Raw genomic sequence first — 22,597 nt, 5'->3', positions numbered from 1 at the left:
TCCTGGCACTCTAAATGTCTACCTTTGTGATCTCAGGCATAGCACTTAACTTGCTAAGCCTCAGTTTCCCTATCAGTACAAAGAATAATGATAGTACTTGTATCAAATCTGATAATGAGGATTAAATGCCATGATCAGGGTAAACTCTGTAGCTCAGTGTGAAATTACCCTTAGGCTAAGTAAATGTTAGCTATTTTTACTGTTACTATGAATAATTATATATAAGTAGTTCCTGGATTATGAACGAGATAGGTTCTGTAGGTTTGTTCTTAAGTTGCATTTGTGTGTAAGTTGTAACAGGTACATTTACCTATTAAATGCAACTTAGATGTTTGTCTTAACGTAGTGTTTATTTTTACTTTTCTGTGCATATAAATACTTAAACATTTTTCAAATATACTGTTAGACAATCTTGGATGGGGCAGAAGATGATGGACTTGTTGGAGAGGGTGGGATGGTGTTAGAGTCAGGGTTTGATTCTGAAGCTGGACTCAGTTTCATGAAGTAGGCATCAAGGGAGGTTTGTACAGAGCTTTCTTTCTCTCATCAGAAATGGCCCTGTAGCATCTCAGGCCTTTGATAACTGTAGGGTAAACTCGGGTGAACCTCTCTGTATCAGGATCTTGCTCCTCTAACTTTGCCATTCCTGCTTCAATGAGACAAAAAGGATCAGCTAACTCTTTGCAGAAAACTGTTTCGGTTCTGGAGTTTCTAGGTCCCTGTTTTCTTCCCTAAGTGCTGTCATCTGCTGCTCTAGTTTTATAAGGTCTTTAATGATTAGTTCTTTGCCATAGGCATCAAGTTTTCACTGATGTCCAGCTGCAGTTGAGTACCAATAGCCCTTGTGGTGCTCTGTTTGTCAGTACAAGTACTATATAGGCTGGGTATTTGTAACTGGGGACCTACTGTAATGTAATTATTCAATATATTTGCTCTTTAATGCCCTTTTTACATTTGTCTTATCTATGACCAGTTTTTCACTTTTAAAAGCATTTATAATGGAAATGTTAAAACTAAATTAAATTTTAGTACATATTATTAATGGTTGAATGATTAATTGCTTTCTTCTTTAATAGTCCAGAAGAAAAGATTAGACAATTAGAGAAGAAAGTAAGTGAGTTGGTGGAAGAAAGCTGTGTTGCCAACAGTTGTGGAGACTTAAAACTGGTGAGTTTTTAAACTGACAGGATTCAGGATGAATGAAGTGTTACATGTATGTGTCTAATCTTATATAGGCACACATACATATGTTTTACTATTGAACTGGACTTAGAGTTTTCACAGAAGCAATTATTTTGAGAACCTGCATTTGTAACTCTATTTCATAAGCTCTGATGTCAAATAGTTGGCCGATTTTATAATTTTTGACATTGGTCATTTCAGTAGGGGAAAAAAAATTTTAATGCTTTGTTGATTAAATTTTGCACCCTGGTAGCCTGTTGCATAAGACTCCGCTGCTGAAAGGCATAGCTGCTATCACCCACCACAGGACTGAGGCATCTTTCCTCACTTGCACCTCACTGCTCTAACGTCTTCTTTCTTTCTTTTTTTTTTTTTTTTCATTTTTCTGAAGCTGGAAACAGGGAGAGACAGTCAGACAGACTCCCGCATGCGCCCGACCGGGATCCACCTGGCACGCCCACCAGGGGCGAAGCTCTGCCCACCAGGGGGCGATGCTCTGCCCATCCTGGGCGTCGCCATGTTGCGACCAGAGCCACTCTAGTGCCTGGGGCAGAGGCCACAGAGCCATCCCCAGCGCCCGGGCCATCTTTGCTCCAATGGAGCCTCGGCTGCGGGAGGGGAAGAGAGAGACAGAGAGGGAAAGCGCGGCGGAGGGGTGGAGAAGCAAATGGGCGCTTCTCCTGTGTGCCCTGGCCGGGAATCAAACCCGGGTCCTCCGCACGCTAGGCCGACGCTCTACCGCTGAGCCAACCGGCCAGGGCACGTCTTCTTTCTTAAGGAGACTGCAAACTCATGGTTCGCTTGTTGGGAATCGTACTATGCTTCTTTTTAAGTTATTATATATTTTCCCCTAATTTGCTTTTGTTTACATTAATTTGATTGTTATACCATATAGATATAATTTCTGTGCCTTTAGTTATCAGATTAATGAATATCATTAGGAAGACTTCTTCAGGATGAAAAACTACTTTTGTTGCTCATAGAACTGATGCTTTTTTTTTTTCCCTAGTTCTAAACAAAAAACAGAGAACTCTTATTGACTTGATCTGTCTGTTGTTAGGCTCGCAGTGGAAATAGAAGGTTCCTGGCATTCTAAGTAGAATGTGAGCGCCAAACTAAGCATCTGACGTAACACTGAATAGCAGTTATCCTGTGACTTGTCTGGATTTTGAGCATCCCAGAAACCAAACAAATCCATCGAAATTCCTATCTCATAAGATGGAATTAAAATATCCAAAGATTTAGGAGTTGAGAGAAAAAAAAAATCAAAGGCATAGTCAAACCTAAAAGAGGTAGAAGGCATGGGGATGAGGAGACTGGACTTGGGGCGAAGTTGCTGTATTGTTGTCTCAGAGCACCCCATCTTCCTAGAATAAACACTCTGGCATGAGGGTAAGCTCCAGCTTAAACAAATGGACTGGGCTCTTTTGTTGTCAGGGAAGTATGTGGGCACAGTACTGCCAGGCCCCGGCATCCAGGGGTGGACAGCCCAGCCTTGTGCAGGTGTTTCCCAAATGCACAGATGCTTGTAGCAAATGCTCAGAGTGTAAACTTGATTTCAGTCCTTAGAAAAGGCGAAGGATGCAGGAAGAAAGGAGAGAATGCTGGTGAGACAACGGGAGCAGGTGACAACTGCAAAGAACATCAATCTGGATTTAACTTACACAGTAAGTATCAAAAACCTTTCCAGTGAAATTACTTGGGCGAGGATTTGTAGATTTCAGAAGTCCTTTTTCTTTTTTATTTCTTGTTTCCTTTTATTTTTTAAATCTTATTTAACTTTGGATGTCTAGAATTAGATTAATAGTGATCTTTCTTTGAATGAGAGTTCATGAGACACTTTAGTCAGTGCAAAGATTTTTTTTAATTTAATTTGTTGATTAGTTGTTATTTTTCTTTCTTTTTTTTTTTTTTGATTAGTTGTTTTTAATAACTTAGTAATTGGTCACACACACACCAGCTAATGACTCTGTTTCTTGAAGACTGCTACTATTTATGCTCAGTGTGGTTACTTTAATGAGATTCTAATGTGGACTCTTTGGCCTGTGATTTTCAAGAACTTCAAATGAGGCAAATGACACAATGTTTTGTGAGGGTAGTAAAAAAAATTAAAATGAAAGCTAATTTCTAGCAAAATTTCTTTAAGTCTGAAAAGTCAGTTTCTTGATGTTGATAGTGCTATTTAAAAGGATGTATCTTCACCTGCCCAAGTGGTGGTGCAGTGGATAGAGCATCAGCCTGGGATGCAGAGGACTCAGGTTTGAAACCCTGAGCTCACCAACTTGAGTGCAGGGTCGCTGGCCTGAGTGTGGGATCATAGACCTGACCCCATGGTCGCTGGCTTGAAGCCCAAGGTCGCTGGCTTTAACAAAGGGTTACTTGCTCTGCTGTAGTCCCTCTCCCCCGTCAAGACACATATGAGAAAACAATCAATGAACAACTAAGGAGCAACAACAAAGAATTGATGCTTCTCATCCTCTCCCGTCTGTCCCAATCTGTCCCTCTCTCTGACCCTCTCTCTATCTCTGTCAAAAAAAAAAAAAAAAGATGTATCTTCAGTGGGAAAAGTCTTCATATGCCAAACACATGGAAAAAAAGACATTTGAAACTCAATACAAAGGTTTCAATGTTTACTATTTATTGCTAATATTTTTAATTCCATGATCAATTTATAATGATCAATTTTTTTTACCTCTAGCAAGATAACTTACTATAGATTAATAACAAATTATAATTTTGCATATAGAGACTTACTATCAAATAAAGCTTTTAGCTGTTTCTACATGAAGTTTAAATTCTACATGAATTTATATTTATGGAGAGAATTTAGTTCACTCTCTTGCTTATTTTTTTTTCCACCAGTGACATTAACCAGACATGCTTATTCTTTGTAGGTCTTCCTGAGATTAATGGATAGCAAATACTACCTAAATTAGAAAGAATACATGGAAAATTAAGGTGAAATCCAGAAGTCAGCCTTACCTATCTGAATGTTCTGGTTTATTTGGAATGCCATATTTTCTCTGTCTACTTCATTTCCTAATTGGTTGGGTATCTTAATATATGCAGCTAATTTTGTTATATGACTTTAATCTCTGGACAGATTATAAACAAAATGGGTTTAAAATGGTTATTATGTGTTTTTTTGCCTTAGGTTCTTTTCAACTTGGCCAGTCAGTATTCAGCTAATGAAATGTATGCTGAGGCCCTAAACACGTATCAAGTTATAGTGAAAAATAAGATGTTTATCAGTGCAGGTAGGTGTTGATAGTCAGTTTGTCTATTAAGTACAGTTCTTTTGTAGTGTTTATGTTTCCTCACCATATGGTTTCTTACAATGAAATTACCTGTGTTTTAAAATAAATTTGTATTTACATAGAGGTGTCCTGCTTAAAAATACTGTTTATATGGAAAACCACACAAATGCAAATGAGGAACTGCAGTTGGTATGAGGTATATTACTTAATGGTAAACAAAAATTGTTCTGTCATCTCCAGTAGAATGAGCTATGGCAACCTCACGGTGCATGCTTCCACTTGTATAATTCATCCCCAAAAGGCTATAGTTTATACCTAGCACATTGTGTAATGCATATATTTGTTTGTAGTATTAAAATTTATTAATATCATTTTTAAAATCATATAAAAGTATGTATGGCATTATTGAGTCTGATTTTAAAATCTTACATTTTTCTTAGAAAAACACAACTCCAGTTTTCTAATATAAATTAGTTGTTCTCTAGTTGTATTTTTAGGAATCCATCTCTCTTAAGTTCTATTTCCTCACAGAATTCCTTGTTGCAGCACCTTGGTTGTTCATTGACTGCTTTCTCATATGTGCCTTGACTGGGGAGCTATAGCCGAGCCATTGACCCCTTGCTTAAGCCAGCACCTTTAGGACTCAAGCCAGCGACCTTGGGATTCAAGTCAGTAACCTTTGGGCTCAAGGCAGTGACCATGGGGTCATGTCTGTGATCCAATGCTCGAGCTGGCAACCTCAGTATTTCAAACCTGGGTTTAATTCTGCATCCCAGGCCAATGCTCTATCAACTGCACCACCACCTGGTCAGGCAGTATGCCTATTTTAAAAGAAGAATTTTAAGTAGTGTCTGAACCTCTATAATTTGAGAAAACTTTCAAAGAATATGAATTAAGATTATCTAAAATATCATAGAAAAAATGAAAATCATAGAATATTATACATTCATTCATTTTTTTAATTAGGAAGATTGAAAGTGAATATGGGAAATATTTATTTAAAGCAAGGAAATTATTCCAAAGCCATTAAATTCTACCAGATGGCATTAGATCAGATTCCACGTATCTATAAAGAAATAAGGTGAGTTTACATAACTTTGTAAGATTTGTGTTGCTTTTCTGAAACAAGATAACTCTTCTGACCGGTTGTCAGTGCACTGAACATTTTGAGGTGTTTGTACATGAGTGCTATTAGATCCGTGTTATGTCTATACTTGCATACATTTGACAGGTTAAAGATAAAAGCATAATATGTGATCAGTTGAAAGAAAAGTAAGCTACTTGTCCTATATATAGGAGACAACTTCTAAATACAGCTGTCAACACAAAATCAAAACTTAGTCCTTAAGAATATACCAGACTCTAGAATGCAAAGCTAGAAATTCAGACCTCTTGACACTCAAATGCTGTAGATTGAGAGTGAAATCATGGGAGGAAGGAATTGCTTCTGAATCTTAGAAGAAAAGATTTGAGGGGGAAATGGGATACTCTTTTTCTACAATATTTCAAGAGCAGACACAGTGAATTACCTTATGGTATGGTAATAACCTTAGGTTTCCAGGATATTTACTGGTCATAATTTCCCCTAGGCCCAATACACTCACTCCCTCTGTGAAAGTTAATTTATTTGTAAGAGCCACCTTCCATGATCATTTGTTTTTTATCATCATCAGTGTATGTCTGTCTTATAAAACAGTGCCCTTGAAGTACTTTTAACCCAGGTGAGGCCAAGAATGTGAGCATTTTAGACATCATAATCTTAGTTTATGTTAAGTGCTTCATAATCAAGAAGCAAAGAGGTGCTTGTACTAACTAAGTTGACAGAATAATTGCTGAGAACAAGAACGGTCAGGAAAAGCATTATGAAGGAGGTGTACTGTACTTGAGATGGGTGATTTAAGCAGAGAGGAAAGAGGAAAATTCCAGACAAAGGGAACATCACAAGAAGAGTCAGGGAAATTAGATTCATGATCTGCTCCAAGAATTATGAGTAAATGAGTGTGGTTGAAACGGGGATTGTGTTGAACAGTAACTAAAAATAATAATATGGGATCACGACCTTTACAATGCCTATAATCAAAAGATGGATAAGTATTGAAGAGATGTAGAGAAATCACAGACCTCATACATTGGCAGTGTAATATGATACAATCACCTTGGAAAATAAGCAATTTTTTAAAAAGCTAAACACAGGTGTATATTGTATGGCCACTGGTACTCTAGGTACCACTTTCAGGTTCACAGCCCAGAAAGTGAAAGCATGTTATCTCAAGGGATTATATGCAAATGTTCACAGCAGACTCATTCATAATCACCAAAAGTTAAAGCAATCAATGTCCATCAAGTAGGCTATAGATGAGTGAAATGTGGTATATTTGTACTGTGGAACACTTTGTCAATATAAAGGGACGGAAGCGCTGACATACACTACAATATGAAGGATCTTCATTCTGTTGATTGAGAGACTCCAACATAAAATGTCACACACTTGTATGAGTTCCATGTATATGCAGCACCTAGAAAAGGCAAATCCAGAGACATAGGAAGTTAGTGTTGCCCAGAGCTGGAGTCTAGGATGGGAGTGACTGCTGATGGGCACAGGCTGACAAAAATGACTTAACAAGAGCATGGTTATAGTTCCACAACTGTGTGACTTTAGCAGTAAATGTTATGATACGTGAATTAAACCTCAGTAAAGCTTTTACAATACAAAACAGAAAAGTCAAGTGGAAAGAAGAGAAGGGAACTATCTGTGGAATGTCTTGACTACTGTACTGAGGGCTTAGACTTACAGCTGATCCCTGTTTATTTCTATTTAGGATTAAAATTATGCAGAACATTGGAGTTACATTTATTAAAACTGGCCAGTACTCTGACGCCATTAATTCATTTGAGCACATAATGAGCTTGGCACCAAACCTGGAGGCCGGATACAACCTCATTCTCTGTTACTTTGCCATTGGAGATCGGGAGAAAATGAAGAAGGCTTTCCAGAAACTGATTGCTGTTCCACCAAAAATTAATGAAGATGATAAATACATCTCACCAAGTGTGAGTCTGAGGAAGACTACTGTAGCCAGCCCTTAATCATCATGCTTTTCCGCTTCCAGAAATGAAAAAGTAGAAGTGGATGACTTCTTAGGTGTCTACCAGCCCTGTATTAATGTGTTTTACTTAAATTTAAGTTTAATTAATGCATTTTATCATTTTCATTTTTTATTTAAATTAGTTTAAGAATGGCACTCCATTGAAATAGGGCTACAAAGTATGGTTAAAATAGACGACAGTTTTAGTTAGGGAAAAAAAGGAGAACATTAGGAAAAAGATTCTATGCCATTCTTTAATGTATAAAACCGTTTTTATTGTTTCTTTAGTCATTGTTGAGCAGAGGAAACTAAAACCATGTGTACTAAATACATCAAGAATCAAAAGAAATAATTTCTCATCTTTAGATGAGAAAAATATGACTTTAAAAACAAGTCATATTTTTAAAGACCTGAGGAAGTACTGTGTAGTGTTAAGTGAAAATTCTGATATATATTCATACATGAACATGACCTGGAAGGAAGTATACCAAATTAGAAAAAGTAGTTTCTGGAATGATTATTTTTCTTTTCTTTTTTTTTTTTTTTTTTTCATTTTTCTGAAGCTGGAAACAGGGAGAGACAGTCAGACAGACTCCCGCATGCACCCGACCGGGATCCACCCGGCACGCCCACCAGGGGGCGACGCTCTGCTCACCAGGGGGTGATGCTCTGCCCATCCTGGGCATCGCCACGTTGCGACCAGAGCCACTCTAGCGCCTGGGGCAGAGGCCACAGAGCCATCCCCAGCGCCTGGGCCATTTTTGCTCCAATGGAGCCTCGGCTGCAGGAGGGGAAGAGAGAGACAGAGAGGAAAGTGCGGCGGAGGGGTGGAGAAGCAAATGGGCGCTTCTCCTATGTGCCCTGGCCGGGAATCGAACCCGGGTCCTCTGCATGCTAGGCCGATGCTCTACCGCTGAGCCAACCAGCCAGGGCCTGATTATTTTTCTTAATGCTTTTAAAATATTTTTCAGATTTTCATACTGAAAATATTGGTATACTAGTATATTTCACATTAAGTCAGACTATACAAAGTATAAATACACGTATTTATAAATTAAGTAGTATAAAAACGTCTGTTTCATCAGTTGAGCTTAGTAGACTTTAAGGGCATTGTAGCTTTGTTGTGGGCTCCACTGCTCAGCACCTACTCTCTTGGCCCAAGTTCCATTACATATGAAACAGGGCTAATTATAATAACTTACCTTACAGGCTTATAGGGTTAAATGAGATAATGCATGCAAAATACTTAAAACAGTTCCTGGAATATATTAAGTATTGGGTAAATGTTAACTATTATATATTACTTTCTTTTTGTTTTATTTTGTTCTTTTTCTGAGAGAGGCAGAGAGAGAGAGAGAGAGAAACATGGAGCTGCTCCTGTATGTGCCCTGACTGGGGGAATCAAATCGGTAATCTTCACGCTTCAGAATGACACTCCAACCAACCAAGCTGTCTGGCCAGGGCTTAATTTTTATTGATTTTTAGAGAGAAAGAGAGAGGAAGGGAGAGGAAGGGAGAGGGGAAGGGAAGCATTCATTTATGGTTCCACTCAACTGTGCATTCTTTGGTTGCTTACCATGTGTGCCCTGACCGGGGATTGAACCCACAACCTTATCATTTTGGGATGAGGCTCTTAACCAACTGAGCTAACTAGCCAGGGCCTATATATTACTTTCATGTTGAGGAAAAATAATATATATGCTGTGAAAAAAAATCATCAGTGTTTTTAATAGGTAGTAGAGATGTGGCTTATACTAAGAAATTGATGATCATTAAGCATTGGTATTTGAGTGTGATAATATCACACAGCTTCCTGTACTTGGTCCTTTTCTATCCAGCCTGACCATTTTTTTAAATTATTATTTTTTTAATTTAGAAAATAAAATTTAAGCTCTAGCCTCTTAGCTCAGTTGGTTAAGAGCGTCGTCCTGAAATGACAAGGTTGAGGGTTTGATCCCTGGTCAGGGCACACATGGGAAGCAATCAATGAATGCACTACTAAGTAGAACAGCAAATAAATGCTTCCCTCCCCCCCCCCTCTTTCTCCCTCTCTTTCTCTGTCTCTCTGAAAGAATAAATCAAAAGAAATTAATCCCTGGCCAGATAGCTCAGTTGGTTGGAGCGTTGTCCCAGAACATGGAGGTTGCCAGTTCAATTCCCTGGTCAGGGCACATACAGGAGCAGCTCGATGTTACTGTCTCTCTCTCTCAAAAAAAAGTAAAAATTTAATTTAATGGGATGACATTGATCAATAAGAATACATAGGTTTCAGGTCAACGTTTCTATAGCATTTGAACTGTTGATTGTGTGCCCATCATCCAAAGTCAAATCATTTTCTGTCACCATATATTTGTCCCTCTTTAATCTCCCCCACCCACCCACACCTTGGTAACCACTTCACTTTCATTTATGTCCATGAGTTTCAGTTTTATATCCCACCTATGTGTGAAATCATATAGTTCTTAGCTTTTTCTGATTTATTTATTTAATTTAGTATAATGTTCTCAAAGTCTCTAGCCATGTTGTTGTAAATGGCACTATGTCATTATTTCTTATGGCTGAGTAGTATTCCATTGTATATATGTACCACATCTTCTTTATCCAATCCTCTATCGAGGTACTCTTGGGTTGTTTACATGTCTTGGCCACTGTGAATAATGCTGCAGTGAACATGGGGGTACACGTGTCTTTTTTATTATTATTATTATTATTTTAATGAGAGGAGGGAAGGCAAAGATACAGACTCCCTCTCGCCTGTGCACTGACTGGGATCCAGCCAGCAAGCCCCCTAGGGGGCAGTGCTCTGCCCATCTGGGGCCATTGCTTTGTTGCTCAGCAACCAAGCCATTTTTCAGGGCCAGAGATGGAGGCTACGGAGCCATCCTCAGTGCTCGAGGCCGACTCACCCAAACCAATCAAGCCATGGCTGCAGGAGAGGGAGAGAAAGAGAGAAGGGGAGGGAGAAGTGGAGGGTAGAAAAGCAGATCATCGCTTTTCCTGTGTGCCCTGACTGGGAGTTGAACTTGGGACATCCACATGCTAGGCCGACGCTCTACCACTGAGCCCAACTAGCCAGGGCCATGTGTGTCTTTATGTACCAGTGTGTGTCTTTGAGTTTTTGGGTAAATACCCAGTAGAGGGATTGCTGAATCATATGGTAGTTCTATTCTTAATTTTTTGAGGAACCACCATATTTTCTTTCATAATGGCTGTACCAGTTTACATTCCCACCAGCAGTGAATGAGGGTTCCTTTTTCTCCACAGCCTAACACTTATTACCTGTCTTGTTGTCAGCCAATCTAACAGGTGTGAGGTGGTAGCTCATTGTAGTTTTGATTTACAATTCTCTAATAGCTCATGAAGATGTTGGCATTTGTATCTTTTTGGGAGAAGTCTCTGTTCAGTTCCTCTCCCCATTTTTTAATTGGATTATTTGCTTGTTTGTTGCTGAGTTTTGTGAGTTCTTTATATATTTTGGATATTAACCCCTTATTGAAGCTGTTGTTTGTAAATATCATCTCCCATTTGGTTGGCTGCCTTTTTGTTTGTAGTCAGTTTCTTTTGCTGTGCAGAAGCTTTTTAATTTGATACAGTCCCATTCACTTATTTTTCCCTTTACTTCCCTTGCCCTTGCAGTCAAATTCATAAAATGTTCTATATGGCCCAGGTCCATAAGTTTAGTACCTATATTTTCTTCTTTGTAATTTATTGTTTCAGATCTTATATTTAGATCTCTGATCCATTTTGAATTGATTTTTGTGCATGGAGACAAAATGTAGTCAAGTTTCACTCTTTTGCATGTCAGCCTGACCTTTTTGTCAGCTGCTCAGAATCTGTTAGTTTGCTGGAGAATGTGACAGGTAATCAAAAATAAGAAAAACTGGCCCTGGCCGGTTTGCTCAGTGGTAGAGTGTCAGCCTGGCATGTGGATGTTCTGGGTTCAATTCCTGGTCAGGGCACACAGGAGAAGTGACTATCTGCTTCTCCACCCACCCACCTCCCATTCTCGCTCTTTCTCTCTCTCTTGGTTTCCTACAGCCATGGCTCAATTGGCTCTGGCAAGTTGGCCTTGGACACTGAGGATGCTCTGTGGAGTCTACCTCAGGCGCTAATAAAATTGCTCGGTTGCTGAGCAATGGAGTAGTGGCCCAGATGAGCAGAGCATCACCCCCCAGTGAGCTTTCCAGGGGGATCCGGTCGAGGCACATGTGGAAGGGAGCCTGTCTCTCTGCCTCCCCTTCTCTCAGTAAAAAAAGAAATTTCTACTTTACATAGGGAAAATGGTGTGGAAAGATTAATTTGCTGATCATTTTATACAACTAGTTAATGGTGAGGTGGATTAGAAATCCTACTTCTTAGTGTTTACCTCTGAATTATGTATTTTTTTCCAATTTTATTTTCCCAGGATGGTCCACATACTAATTTGGTGATTGAAGCTATAAAAAATGATCAGCTAAGTCAAATGGAATGTGAAAGGTAATATTGGGGCACTTAATAATGAAAATCTAATAATGTAGGTAAATTTGTATGAAAGAGTTGGATGTGCATCTGAGTGTGTCCTTCAGAACTTGTGCTGTGCAGCCTGTTTCTCAGACAGCCCTGCCGTTTCCCCACTTCTGCAGTTCACTGGTTGGTTTCCCTTCATAGTCATCTCAGTGCTTGTGTTGGTTCCAGTAGTCTTACTCAGTCATCTACTGTTTCTTTGTAACACGTTTTCTCTGCGTTTGGTGCAATATTGGAATTTTGTTTATATTACCTTTATTTTTAAAAATTATATCTTCATGTGTTTTTGTCCATCCTCCCAATTAAGTTTCAACTCCCAAAGACAAAATTCTATTTATTTTTTTCTTCCTTCCTCCAATATGGTATCTAGTCTCTGCCATTTATGTTTTGAAATTTCGAATATGTACTTACTGAACATGCAACAGGTATATTAGTAGTATATCACATGATATACCAGGCCCTTAGTTTTTGTTTTGTTTTGTTTTTGTATTTTTCTGAAGCTGGAAACGGGGAGAGACAGTCAGACAGACTCCCACATGCGCCCGACCGGGATCCACCTGGCACACCTACCAGGGGCGACGCTCTGCCCACCAGGGGGCGATGCTCTGCCCCTCCGGGGCATCGCTGTGCCGCCACCAGAGCCACTCTAGCGCCTGGGGCAGAGGCCAAGGAGCCATTCCCAGCGCCCGGGCCATCCCTGCTCCAATGGAGCCTCGGCTGTGGGAGGGGAAGAGAGAGACAGAGAGGAAGGAGGGGGGGGTGGAGAAGCAAATGGGCACCTCTCCTATGTGCCCTGGCCAGGAATCGAACCCGGGTCCCCCGCACGCCAGGCCGACGCTCTACCACTGAGCCAACCGGCCAGGGCCCCCTTAGTTTTTTAAATAGTGGTAAAATGCATAATTCTTTACGGTTCAAGAATGTTAAGTACATTCACAGTGATTTGTAACAAGAACTTTATTTTCCCAAACTGCAACTCTGTCCCCATTGACTAACAGCTATCCAGCACACACCCCCACCCAACCCGTGGCACCAACTTTTACTTTTTCTGTCTATGAATTTGTCTGCTCTAAGTGGGTTCATATCATTTGTCCTTTTGTGACTGTCTTATTTCACCGAGCATCATGTCCTCAATTTTCATTCATATTATAACGTGTCAGAATTTCCTTCCTTTTTAATTCTGAATGATATTCTATTATATGTATGGAGGGCCCCTAATCTTTAGAAAGTAATTTAACATAGAAAATAAAATGGAGCCCTGGCCAGTTGGCTTGGCAGTAGAGTGTCTACCTGTGATGTGGAAGTTCCAGGTTCAAGTTCCAGTCCAGGCACACAGGAGAAGCGACCATCTTCTTCTCCACCCCACCCCCTCCTCTTCTCTAGCTCTCTCTCTTTCCCCACACACAAACTCTTGCAGCCATGGCTTTACTGGTTTGAGGAAGCTGACCCTGGGTGCTGAGGATGGCTCCATGGCCTCTGTCTCAGGCCCTGAAATAGCTTGGTTGCTGAGAAGTGGAGCAGTGGCCCCAGATGGGCAGAGCATCGTTCCTATAGTGGGCTTGCCAGGTGGATCCTGGTTGTGGTGCATGCATGGGGAATTTGTCTCTGCCTCCATGCCTCTGCACCTCTCACTTAAGAGAGAGAAATTAAGGGAGGGAGGGAAGGAGGGAGGGAGGGAGGAGGAAAGAAGGAAAGAAGGAAAGAAAAGGGGAAGGAAAAATGGAGACTTGCACTTATGGAATGATTGATAGAATAAATGCACTTTCCTTTGTTCTTTCCACTAAGACCAAAGATAATGTTGCAGTGAGTTCCTCTTGTGTTTCCCAGACTTGGAGCTGAAGAAGCTCAAAAGCAGATGATGTCATGGGTACATTAAACAAACAAACAAACTAAAGGCCTGCTTTTTCTAGCTAAAGGACAAGAAAAGGGGTAGGCTAGCAAGACAGAAAACTTTAGGCAAATACCACAGGAAAATCAGGTTCCACCCCTATGCCTGCCAGCAAAAGCCAAGTGAAAGGGAACCAGATCTTCACCTTCACAAAGCTATAAAGCAGGGGTCCCCAAACTATGGCCCGTGGGCCGCATGCAGCCCCCTGAGGCCATTTATCCAGCCCCCGCCACACTTCTAGAAGGGGCACCTCTTTCATTGGTGGTCAGTGAGAGTACTGTATGTGGTGGCGCCACAAAGTGAGGCGGCACTCACAGTACTACTTCCGGTGACACCGGACGCACATGTCACAGCTCCGGAAGCGTGTCATATCACTTGTTACAGCTAGCAGTAACAAATATGGAACTGGACATTGACCATCTCATTAGCCAAAAGCAGGCCCATAGTTCCCATGGAAATACTGGTCAGTTTGTTGATTTAAATTTACTTGTTCTTTATTTTATATATTGTATTTGTTCCCATTTTGTTTTTTTACTTTAGAATAAGATATGTGCAATGTGCATAGAGATTTGTTCATAGTTTTTTTTTTATAGTCTGGTCCTCCAACGGTCTGAGGGACAGGGAACTGGCCCCCTTTGTAAAAAGTTTGGGGACCCCTGCTATAAAGAGACACTCAGTACCCCAAAAGGCCAAGCAGGGAGCCAGGACTTTAATCCCAAAGGCCCTTAAATTGCGTCTCGCCACTCTGTCGTTTCAGTGGACAGCACATCAGCATGGGATTCCACCCTACCCAGCAATAACGAGGCACTTTTCCCCCTCTCACTTGGGGTGGTGTCAGGGGGATAGTGGAGAGTTAGGAATTTCATCTTCAGCAGTTATAAGGCCACCCCACTGTGGTGTCAATAGGGACTGTGGTGGAAATGGGAACTCCTACCCCACCCAGCAGAAGCAAGAACCCCTCCTACCTTGGATGTCAAAGAGGCCATGTGGGGAATCTGAACTTCTTTTATCTGGCAATAATGAGGTGAGGACTCTCTTTCCCCTCCAGAGCAATGTCAAAAAAGCCAGCCAAAACAAAAGACTTGAATGATAAAATTCTTTCATGATGCAGAATGTTCCAATTTTGATCAAAAATCACTCATGATAACAAGATGTTAAATTGAATGAAAAAAGACAGTTGAAAGATGCCAACAACGGAAGACAGAGGTGTTAGAATTATCTGACAAACTTTAAAGCAACTGTGATTAAAATGGCTTCAACAAGCAATTATGAGCATGCTTAAAATAGGTTAAAAAAATAGAAACCCTCAGAAAAGCAATCATTTCAGCAAAGAAATGCAAGATCTAATGAAGAGCCAAATGGAGAGTTTAGAACTAAAAGTTACAGTAACTGAAATAGGAAGTTCAGTGGATGGGTTCAGCGGAGAACAAGGGGAGAGGAAAGAGGGAACTCGAAGACAGAAATGGACATTACCCACTCTGAACAACAGAGGGAAGATAGACCAAAAAAAAAAAAAAAAAAAGTGAGTAGAGCCTCAGGGACTTCTGGGCTTTAACAGAAGATCTAACATTTATTTGTGTCATCCATGTCCAGAAGGGAGAGTAGAAAGATTGGGCTAAAGAAATAATGGTGGTAACTTCCCAAACTTAGCAAGAAACTGAACAAATCCCAAAGTGGATAAAACCAAGGAAATCTGTGTCAAGATATATCATGATTAAACTTTCAAAAATTAAAGACCACATTTTGAAATGAAGCAGAGAAAAACAACACATAAGGGAAAAGTGATTAGAATGACAGTGGAAAAGCCTTAAATCAGAAACCTAAGCTCTCAACTGAAGAACTTACAAAAAGAACAAAATTAACCCATAGGAAACAGAAAGAAAGAAGTAATAAAGAACAGAAATCATTGATTGACATTGGAGGGAGAAATGATAGATAACATCAATGAAATACTTTTAATATAACTCTCTCTCACTTAAAAAATATCAGTAAAGGCCCTGGCCGGTTGGCTCAGTGGTAGAGCGTCGGCCTGGCGTGCAGAAATCCCGGGTTCGATTTTCGGCCAGGGCACACAGGAGAAGTGCCCATCTGCTTCTCCACCCCTCCTCCTCTCCTTCCTCTCTGTCTCTCTTCCCCTCCCACAGTGAGGCTCCATTGGAGCAAAAGATGGCCCGGGCGCTGGGGATGGCTCCTTGGCCTCTGCCCCAGGCGCTGGAGTGGCTCTGGTCGCAACAGAGCGACCCCCCCCCAGGGGCAGAGCATCGCCCCCTGGTGGGCGTGCCAGGTGGATCCCAGTCGGGCGCATGCGGTAGTCTGTCTGTACCCGTTTCCAGCTTCAGAAAAATACAAAAAAATATATATATATATCAGTAAAAATGCCTCAGTCCAGTGCGGCTAGTAATTCCGGGTCCTGAGTGGGAATTGCATGGAATTAAGAAAATGAGCTTAAAGAGAAAAAAGATGGGCTCCGGAGGACTCTGCAAAGCAGAAGATAGATTGCAAAAAGCCAAGAGCTCCTGGCCTGCTTTATTATATAGCCATATGCAAATAAGGAAGTCACAGATACAAAGTCACACATCTCCAAGGCAACCGAAGAATTCTCCCAAGTAGATACCCTCCACCCTACATAACTAAATCAACCAATATCAAAACAAACAAAGGGTGAGAGGAAGGGCATGTAAATTGCTTCTAGCAACTTAAGCAAACAGGTGAAGTGGGGGGATGGGAGGAGTACAAATACTCAGCTTCACAGCCAATATGGAGGTGTGGGGGGGAGAACTTAGCCTTTTACTAAGCCTTGAACTTGCAAAGGCTTTGCCACTTACAGTCTCCCACATAAAAACTTTTTAGAAATTAAAACAAAAAATAAAGAAGACAGATATAATTACAAGTATTGGTAAGGATGTAGAGAGATTGGAATAATATATGTTGATGATGGGAATGTAAAATGGTATAGCCACTTTGGAAAACAGTATGGAAATTCCTCAAAAGATTAAACCTGCAGCTCAGAGCATCGGATAGGTGTGCAGACATCCCAGGTTCGATCTCTGGGCAGGGCACAGATGAGAAGTGACCATCTGCTTCTCTTTCCCTCCCTCTTCCCCCTTCTCTCCCTCTTCACCTCCAGCAGCCAGTGGCTCAGTTGGTTTGAGCATCGGCCCGGGTGCTGAGGATAGCTCAGTTGGTCTGAGCATCAGCCTCAGGCACTGAGCATAGCTTGGTTGATTTGAGCATCAGCTCCAGATGAGTTGCTGGGTGGATACCAGTCAGGGTGCATGCAGAAGTCGGTCTATCTCCCCTTTCTCAATTAAAAAAAAAAACAACACAGCAATTTTTTTTCCTAGGTGTGTACCCAAAAGAAATTAGAGTGTATATCTACACAATAACACTGATCATAATAGCATTATTCATAATATCCAAAAAGTGGAAACAACCCAAGTGTCCACAGCTGATGAATAAATAATATATGATCTATTTATACAATGGAATAGAATTTAGCCATAAGAAATAATTAAGTACTGATATATGCTACAATACACATGAACCATGAAACATTACAACAAATAAAAGAAGCCAGTCACAAAAGACCACATAGTCTATAATTCAGCTTATGTAAATGAAAAGTAAAGATGGCCCTGGCTGGATAGCTCAGTTGTTTGGAGCATCGTCCTGGTTACAGGTTCAACCCCTGGTCAAGGCACATAAAAGAATAAACTAATGCATGCATAAATAAATGGAACAACAAATCAATGTTTCTCTCTCGTGTTTGCTCTCCTCTTAAAATCAATTTTAAAAATTTAGAAAAATATAGATGAGGCAAATCTATAGAGACATGAAGTAATTCAATTTTACTGTTTACCACACTGTTTCTTTAATAACCATTTCCTCTAATGTCCACAGACAGTACAGATTATTTAATATCAGCACAGAACCTTTTGCCTTTTTTCTCTCCAGTGGCTCTTTCTTCCTTTTGTTTGTCAGCATGTATCATAAAGTAGAAGAAAACTGAGCTGTTGACTCAAAAGGCAGTCATGGCTTCCATTTCCTAGTCATGATTTTCAGGTTGACTTACCAAGTTCTAGTGTAGCTGTCCACCATTGAGTGGGCTTCATGATATGTTAGCTTTGATAATGTTCACACTTAATTTTTTTTAATTATATTTTATTTATTCATTTTTAGAGAGGAGAGAGTAAAGGGGGGAGGAGAGGAGCAGGAAGCATCAACTCCTATATGTGCCTTGACCAGGCAAGCCCGAGGTTTTTGAACCAGCGACCTCAGCGTCCCAGGTCAATGCTTTATCCACTGCGCCTCCATAGGTCAAGCACTATACTTAATTTTTTAAATTTTATATTGTTTCTCTATAAAATATTTTTGTTTATTATAGGAAAGCCATGGCAGAAAAATACATCATGACAGCTGCAAAACTCATTGCTCCTGTAATTGAAACATCTTTTGCTGTAGGATATGATTGGTAAGAGAGAAATTCAGTGTAACTGGATGGGTATGGTATTTTCTTCCCATAATTTATACTTTTACTAGTTTAAACCTTTATCTGATATAATTTGAAAGTATTTTCTCTTATATCATAGGTTGTTTTGTTGATTGTTTCTTTTGCTATGCAGAAGCTTTTTAGTTTGATGTAGTGTCACTTGTTTAGATTTTATTTTGCTCCTTGTGCTATAGTGTCATATCCAAAAAATTATTGTCAAGACTAATGCCAAGGAGCTTTTTCCTTTGGTGTTTCTTTCTACGCAGTGTATGGTTTGCATTTCTGATTTTATTTATTTGAATCTTTTCTCTTTTTTCCCCTAGATAGTCTAGCTAAAGATTTGTCAGTTTTATCTTTACTAAAAAATTAGCTCTTATATTCATTGATCTTTTTTATTGTTTTCTAGTTTCTATTTTATTTATTTCTTCTCTAGTCTTTGTGGTTTTTTCCTTGTTATTTCTTCCTGCTAACTTTGGGCTTAGTTTGTTTTTCTTTTTTTTAGTTCCTTGTAAAGTTAGATGTAAAGCCCTGGCCGGTTGGCTCAGCGGTAGAGCTTCGGCCTGGCGTGCGGAGGACCCGGGTTCGATTCCCGGCCAGGGCACACAGGAGAAGCGCCCATTTGCTTCTCCACCCCTCCGCCGCACTTTCCTCTCTGTCTCTCTCTTCCCCTCCCGCAGCCAAGGCTCCATTGGAGCAAACATGGCCCGGGCGCTGGGGATGGCTCCTTGGCCTCTGCCCCAGGCGCTAGAGTGGCTCTGGTCGCAACATGGCGATGCCCAGGATGGGCAGAGCATCGCCCCCTGGTGGGCAGAGCGACGCCCCATGGTGGGCGTGCCGGGTGGATCCCGGTCCGGCGCATGCGGGAGTCTGTCTGACTGTTCTCCCTGTTTCCAGCTTCAGAAAAATGAAAAAAAACAAAACAAAACAAAACAAAAGTTAGATGTAAAGTTTAGGGTTTTTTAAATGATTTCTTTTAATGTAGGCATTTATTGCTATAAACTTCCCTTTTGGAACTGCTTTTGCTGCATCCTGTAAAGTTCAGGTATATTTTGTTTTCATTTTATTTGTTTTAAGGTATTTAAAATATTTTCCTTTTGGTTTCCTCTTTGACTCATTCATTATTCAGGGGTGTGATTTTTATTTTCTACATATTTGTGAATTTTTCAGTCTTTGTCTTGTTCTTGATTTATAGTTTTTATACCATTTGCTAAGGTTTGTTTTGTGACAACACATGATCTATCCTGGAGAGTGTTGTGTGTTCACTTGAAAAGAATGTATATTCTGCTGCTGTTCATGGAATGTTTTGTATATCTCTGTTGAACTAAGTAAGATATAGTTCAACTTCAGTGTTTCCTTATTGATTTTTCTGTTTGAATAATTGATTGTTATTGAAAGTGGAATATTGAGATTTCCTACTACTGTCATATTGTTGTCTATTTCTCCCTTCAGATCTGTTAGTATTTGCTTAATATATTTTGATGGTGTATAGTAAATACATATACTGTATATTTACAATTGTTTTATCTTCTTTTTGAATAGACCCTTTTATTTTTCTATAATGACCCTCTTTATCTTTTGTTACGGTTTTTGACTTAAAGTCTATTTTATCTGATATAAGTATAGCTTTTGGTTTTCCCTTATACATGGAATATCTTTTTTCTTTCCCTTCACTTTGAGACTATGTGTGTCCTAAAGCTGAAGTGAGTCTCTTACAGGCATAATATAGGTGGGACTGCTTTTTAATCCATTCAGACACACCATGCTTTTTTATTGGGAACTTACTCCATTTATACTTAGAGTAATTTTTGATAGGTAATAATATTGATAGGTTAATTAGTAATTATTCATAGGAACTAATGCCATCTTACTGTTTTCTGGCTTTTTTGTAGTTGTCCTGTTCCTTCTTCCTCCTTTCTCTTTTGCTGTTTTTGTGAATTGGTGATATTTTGTAGTGCTAGGGTATCGTTCCCTTTCCTCTGTCTTTTGTGTATCCACCATAGGTTTTTGCTTACATAAAACATCTTCTAGATATAACAGTCTGTTTTAAGGTAATAGCAACTTAACTTCAACTGCATATAAAAACTCTACTTATTTCACCCCCCCCCCCATATTTTGTTTTTGATCTTGCAGTTTACCTCTTTTTATATTGTATCTCCATTAACAAATTATTGTAACTATACTTATTTTTAATATTTTTACCTTTTAATCTCTATACTAGAGTTGTGATTAATATACCACCATATTACAGTCTTAAAGTATTCTAAATTTGCTATAAGCGACCTCACGCTCAAGCTCATGAACCTGTGCTCAAGTTGAATGAGCCCGTGCTCAAGCTGGTGACCTCAGGGTTTTGAACCTGGGAACTCAGTGTCCCAGATCAAAGCTCTATCCACTACACCACCACTGGTCAGGCTTCAGTTTTCTTATTGGAGTTGATTTCTACTTTCATGCCATTGTGGTCAAAGAAAATGCTTGATACGATTTCAGTATTTTTAAGTTTATTGCAACTTGTTTTGTGTCCTAACATGTGGTCTATCCTAGAAAATGTACCATGAGCACTTGAGAGAATGTATATTCTGCTGCTTTGGGGTGAAATGTTCTGAAGATATCAATTAAATCTAGTTGATCTAGCGTGTCATTTAAGGGCAATTTTTCTTTGTCAATTTTCTGTCTGGTGGTCTATCCATTTATGTCAGTGGGGTATTAAAATCCCCTACTATTATAGTATTGCTGACAGTCTCGTCCTTTATGTCCATCGAAATCTGCTTTCTGTATTTAAGTGCATATTTACAATGGTTATAGCCTCTTGTGGATAGTTCCCTTTATCATCATGAAGTGACCATCTTTGTCCCTTACTATTGTCAGATTTAAGTATTGCTACCCCAAATTTTTTTTATTTGCATTTGCATGGAATATTTTTTTCCATCCCTTCATTTCCAGTCTGTGTGTATTTTTTCTTCTTAGGTGGGTCTCTTGCAGGCAGCATATGTACATATCCTGTTTTCTTATATGCGCAGCCATTCTATATCTTTTGTTGGAGCATTTAATCCACTTATATTTAAGGTTATTATTGATATGTACTTATTTGTTGCCATTTTATTCTATAAACCTGCAATACTCTCTCTCTATTTCTTTTTTCCTCTCCTCTTCTTATAACAGGCCCTTTAACATTTCTTGCAATACCAGTGTGGTAATAATGAACTCCTTTAGCCTTTTTTATCTGGGAAGCTCGTTTTTTTCTCCTTCAATTTTATATGATAGCTTTACTGAGTCTAGGAATCTTGGTTGTAGGTCCTTACTTTTCATCCCTTTGAATATTTCTTGCCAATCCCTTCTGGTCTGAAGTGTTTCTGTTGAGATGTCTGATGACAGCTTTATGGGGGCTCCTTTTTTAGGTAATTAATTGCTTTTCTCTTGCATCTTTTAGGATTCTTTCTTTTTTCCTATCTTTGGCATTTTAATTATGATGTGTCTTGATGAGCCTCTTTGGGTTCATCTTTAATGGGACTCTCTTGAACTTGTGTCTTTTTCCTTCACCAGGTTAAGGAAGTTTTCAGTTACAATTTCTTCAAACAAGTTCTCTCTCTCTTATTCATTCTCTTCTCCTTCAATTACCCCTGTGATGCACATATTGTTTGTCTTGATGTTGTCCCAGAGGTCTCTTAGAGTTCCCTCAGCCTTCTTGAGCTTCTTCTTTTTGCTACTCAGCTTCTGTGCTTATGTTTATCTTGTCCTCTAAATTGTTTATTCAGTTCTCTGTTTCATTCGATCTGCTGTTGATTCCTTTTCATGCAGTCTTCATTTCAGATATTGTATTTGCTATTTCTGATTAGTTCTTTTTTATTGTTCCAGTGTACTTTTTAATGGTTACTACCTTTTTGTTTAAGTTCTCACTGAGATCATCCATTCTTACTCTAAGATTTTTGAGCATCCTAATAACCATTATATTACCAGACACTCTGTGTCTGGTAGTTTGGTTGCTTCTATTTTATTTAATTCTTCTTTGGAGATTTCTCTTGTTGATTCATTTGGGGCATATTTGTTTGTCTGCACATTTTGTCTGTGTATTAGTGAGCTCTGCTCTGACTCCCAAATTTGTTGTGATGTCTTTATGAGGAAAGTGGACTCAGTGGTACTAACCTGCAGGTTACCTAAGCTTCTTGCTCTAGGAATGTTTCTTTTTTTTTTTTACAGG

The 22,597-nt window shown here is 39.5% G+C and overlaps 1 protein-coding gene across 6 annotated transcripts in view; it reads left to right on the top strand.

Moving 5' to 3' along the window:
* IFT88 (intraflagellar transport 88) overlaps positions 1-22,597 on the top strand; it is a 152,116-nt gene that overhangs the window by 61,778 nt on the left and 67,741 nt on the right. For all 6 annotated transcript variants that reach the window (XM_066369219.1, XM_066369216.1, XM_066369218.1 and 3 more), the window contains 7 exons: positions 1,077-1,167; positions 2,745-2,849; positions 4,337-4,439; positions 5,406-5,520; positions 7,259-7,490; positions 11,931-12,001; positions 18,298-18,384. In XM_066369219.1, the coding sequence (XP_066225316.1) occupies positions 1,077-1,167; positions 2,745-2,849; positions 4,337-4,439; positions 5,406-5,520; positions 7,259-7,490; positions 11,931-12,001; positions 18,298-18,384 (804 nt within the window). The remainder of the gene's footprint in view (positions 1-1,076; positions 1,168-2,744; positions 2,850-4,336; positions 4,440-5,405; positions 5,521-7,258; positions 7,491-11,930; positions 12,002-18,297; positions 18,385-22,597) is intronic.

The sequence above is a fragment of the Saccopteryx leptura genome, chromosome 2 (assembly GCF_036850995.1).
Source record: "Saccopteryx leptura isolate mSacLep1 chromosome 2, mSacLep1_pri_phased_curated, whole genome shotgun sequence".
Classification (NCBI taxonomy): Eukaryota; Metazoa; Chordata; class Mammalia; order Chiroptera; family Emballonuridae; genus Saccopteryx; species Saccopteryx leptura.
Note: the sequence above shows the minus strand (reverse complement) of the source record. Positions and strands in the feature narration are given on the sequence as shown.